Source organism: Rhynchophorus ferrugineus, unplaced genomic scaffold (assembly GCF_030347505.1).
Source record: "Rhynchophorus ferrugineus isolate W39M unplaced genomic scaffold, kcgeb_rfMv2 rfM2, whole genome shotgun sequence".
NCBI classification, from domain to species: domain Eukaryota; kingdom Metazoa; phylum Arthropoda; class Insecta; order Coleoptera; family Curculionidae; genus Rhynchophorus; species Rhynchophorus ferrugineus.
In genome coordinates, this window is record NW_027472581.1 from 63,560,414 (window position 1) to 63,565,076 (window position 4,663).

Consider the following 4,663-nt stretch of genomic DNA (forward strand, 5'->3'; position numbering starts at 1 on the left):
ATAGATCGGAGGGCACACAATCCTGAATTTTTTGGGGCGTCAAGCCATCTTAATCCAGCACTGGTTAAAATCGGTAATGTCTACAGAAATTAAATATTATCTACCGCAACAGATGCTAAGGGACTTTTAATTTAGGCAACCAGTAAATGACATAAGATAAAATTGAAATACGTGTTCTATTTATTTCTAAGAATATTTAAAAAATTGTATATATTAAAATGATTGTATGAAGATATTATAAAAATATATTTATTGACTTACTTATTTATTTTGAACATCATATATAAATGACTGCATATACATTTGCAAAATCAACTAAATGCAAACACATAAAAATCCCTAAAAACGTCAACAAACGCACCTAACCTTAATGATACGAAAATGTATAAATAAAAGAAATGTAATATTTGGAAAAATTATTTTTAATTAACTAACAATTTTTAATATGGATTCAGATTTTAAAATAAAGACCAAGGATTTTCCTAATATATGTCGGGCCTGTTTAGTTAATACAGATCTTAAACCACTTGTAGAAATAGAACTTATTAAAATATTTACCAATATTAGCGATATACAGGTAAAGCTTGATAATTTTAAGAAATAATTTTTTAATGTAACGGTCGATTTAAAAATTGTTGTATAGATCTTATGTTTAAACCCTGAAGCTTTTCATTAAATTATTTTAGATTCAAAAAGGTGACCAATTACCTACTAATTTTTGTTTAACTTGTTCTAATTACTTACAAGAAATATCAAAATTTGCTGAAATATGTAAGGCAAATAATACAATACTAAAATTAGTTATTGAATCGGAAGAGAAAGAAAATAAAGTAAATGATTTAGATATTAGTGTAGATACCTATGCTTGCCAAGATAATGATAATAGTTTTGATGATGTAAAGCCTGAAAGTCCTGATGATAATGACTATGATGAAGATGATGATAATGAAGATAATGAAAATGATGCTTATTGTTTGCCACTGAAACAAGAAAGAAATCATTCTAAAGATGGAGGTAATATTTTCAACACATGTTTGAATTTACTACAGCAGTTTAAATTGTTTTACAATTGTAGATAATTATGATAATGAAAAACCATTTAGAAGAAGGGATCCAAGAAGACGAAAAAATATTTTTGTTCAACAAAAGCAATTAAAGAGTTATGTTAAAAGAAGGGGAAGAAAACCTAAAATTGAAAGTGATGATGATGATGATGATAAATCTAATAGTGCTATACCTGTGTGTAAATCATGTGGTACTACATTTACAAGTAAAACTAAATTATGCTCTCATTACAAGGAACATGAGGCTTGTAGACCTAAGAATTTTAAGTTATTCAAATGTGAACAGTGTGAAAAAGGTATATTAAAATATTAAACTATTATATTTGTTAAAATATATTTATTTTATAGAATTTTCCACAATTCGAAGACGAAATGAACATATGAACATTCACACAGGAGAAACACCATATATTTGCTCATACTGTGGTAAAGGATTCCAGTTATACCCTGCTCATTTTAAACATGTATATAGACATCGATTAGCTTTAGGTGAAGTAGAACTAAAACCAGGTTATACAGAAAAAAGAGTGAAGTAAATTACTGTTTTATAATTTAATTTATCTTTGAAGAAGAGTATTTTTATATTTCAGACTTAATTTAAAATGTGATTTATGTCCTAAAGTATTTGCAAGTAGGTCTGGTTTTGCTAATCATCAACTTATACATCAAGGAGTAAAAATACAGTATAAGAAGCGAATTAAAAAAGATGAGGGTCCTAAATTAAAAAATTTCTTGTGTAATTATTGTGCAAAAAGTTTCAGAACTAAAGTTCAATTAGATGATCACATTAGAGGACACACCGGTAATTAACAAAAACACATATATATATATATATATATATATATATATATATATATATATATATATATATATATATATATATAATATAATATATTAAATCATTTAATTATTAATACATTTTTAAGGTGAAAGGCCATTTAATTGTACCTATTGTCATAAGTGTTTTAAGACAAAAGCTGCACTAAAAACACATGAAATGAATCATTTAGGGACAACACCACAACGATTTAAGTGTGAAACTTGTAATAAACCATTTTCTCTCAAAGCCCATTATGAAGTCCACAGAAGAACCCACACTGGTGAAAAACCATTTGAATGCCACTTTTGTGGTAAATGTTTTAATTATAGGGGTACATGGAGAGTAAGTATTAATGTAAAAGTAAACATTTAGATTATAGAATAACTGTAAGAAAAACTGAAATAATGTATTTTGTAATAAAATATCAAATAGACTTGTACTTATAGACAACATACCATGAATATGAGTTGTGCCTTGTTTTATGAAAGCTGAAATTTTCTTATACTACTACAAATAAGACAATTGACTATTGCAAGTCAGTTGCAGTGCATTTAATATGTAAGAAACCATCATAAGTCTGATTTTGTATCGCTCACTATATAGTATGATAACACCATGTAGGCTCTTTGTAGTTTCTAGCAGACCCCTTTGAAGAATATTAAATTATAATTGAGTTTGTTAATTTTGTAAAATCTGAGCTTTACTTTATATCAATTTTTCAATTACTTAAACTGAAGATTAGCTGTAAGCGTGAAAGCAAATGTATACTAAAGGCGGCAGGGGTTAAGTACTTCAAACTGCCAGTTTGTTTAGAAAACAGTTTCAAATAGTTGCTCAAGTAAGGCATAAAATTCTAATATAAACACAATCGCAATTTAAAATACCATCAGTTATATGGGTGTGAATACTATCATACTATCTTGTAAACATCATTATCACAAGCTAGTATAACAATTTTTGTTTCCACACATGTGACCTCGCTTCTGTCAGTTATTATGATGGACCTTCGATAATAGCCAATTGTTTTTACCTCTAATAGTGTACTTTCATTACTATGAAAAATGTTCAGTTTTTGTAAAATGATGTCAATCCGGGGGAATATACTAGGGACTAGTATATATATATATAATATATGGACTACAATATATATATATATATATATATATATATATATATATATATATATATATATATATATATATATATATATATATATAATATCTATCTATTGTACTAAATATTAATTAAATAACATTTATTATAGGATATAAAATATAAATATTTTTTACAGATTCATCTTAGGATACATACTGGGGAAACCCCTTATGCGTGCCCTATATGTGGAAATAGATATCATGATAAGAGTAGCTTAAATAAACATCAAAAGAAAAAAGGGCATTTAGGCGAAGCAATTAAAAATGAATCCTTATGAATAACTTTATATTCATAATGAAATGATTAACCTCTATATACTGCAATTTTTATTATTTTTACTTATATTTTTGGGTCAGATAAGTACTACATTTTGCAAGATCAAATATATGTACTTATAGTATGAGTTCATAATAATAAATATTTGTAGTGTATCTTAGTATACTGTATATTTATATATATGAGTTTATATTATATTTAATTTTATTTTGAGAGTTGGTGATATAGTTAATTAATAATCAGGGTTTTGAGCGATACATTAATAATAAAGTATCTAGTCAAAATGACTTGTATTTACTGTATCAGTTAGATTCATCACCTGTATTGATTGATCTGGATTCCAGTGAAATTCCACTAAAAACGGAATTATTTTAAGCTTTCGTCTCGTATCATAATGTACATATACTTACCATAATTTGTAAATTTTTATGATGAATGGTTTTCTTGTGATGTGTGTTTATATTGAGTACATGTAGTGGTATTTAAAGGTAAATACCGAGTACGCATTTTCAAAGAGAATTAAATGTTATAATAACATTACTTTGGATGTTTTATTTGATATGCACTTGTTGCTTATTATTTAACACATAAGATATAGGCTGCAAAGACCAATTAACATTTATATGGGGTATTTTAGATAAAATCCAGCAAGTTACAGCTTAGGACTATGGCGCATCAAGAATACTCTTCCCTCTCCTGTGTAGATGAAGCAAACTATCAGTCTGAATTAAAATTCTTCTGTACTAGGTAATGGTGCGTTCCGTTTCTCTATATGGGTCGCAAGTATAGTCTTGTTTCCTCAATTCGATTAATATAAGAATATGTAAGTGTTCCAATATATGATGTTGAAAATTTTTCTGAATGTCCCATGGTATGTCAAAAAAGACACATACATCCAGAAACAGAAGTACCGCTACTCTCGGAATTCACTATCACCGAAATGTATATAAAAGGAACTATCGGTATCAATAATAGCTTAATTCGATCCATTCCTGCTCTGCCGCAATAATATATATTATACAGCTTAGAAGATATAGCAATTGTTGATTTAAAAATATTTTCATGCCTTTCCCGAGTTATACAGAGATTAATAATCACTCATCCTTTGGGTTCCTTACCAGAATCCCGATCCCGACAGGTAAATTGCGCACTGCAAATTCGAACAAAACTCATAAAAATATTATGTATGTCATGTATTAATCTTAGGATATATTCTTATCTGGCATGATCATAAGTATGACTGAGATGTCACTGTTGTACCGTAGAGTGAGATGATGATATCAACGATACCACTCTTAATTAATCCAGTAGAAATTAATCGGTTGTAACTAACTGATATAGGGATCCA

General features: G+C 27.7%; 1 protein-coding gene across 1 annotated transcript; it reads left to right on the plus strand.

Moving 5' to 3' along the window:
* The first annotated feature begins 353 nt into the window (after positions 1 to 353).
* On the plus strand, positions 354 to 3,855 carry LOC143190144 (uncharacterized). The gene is made up of 7 exons (XM_076394266.1): positions 354 to 577; positions 687 to 1,014; positions 1,076 to 1,360; positions 1,413 to 1,596; positions 1,655 to 1,866; positions 1,991 to 2,226; positions 3,176 to 3,855. Exons 1-7 carry the CDS (start codon positions 446 to 448, stop codon positions 3,314 to 3,316), a joined length of 1,518 nt encoding a protein of 505 aa, XP_076250381.1. The 5' UTR covers positions 354 to 445; the 3' UTR covers positions 3,317 to 3,855.
* The last annotated feature ends 808 nt before the right edge of the window (positions 3,856 to 4,663 follow it).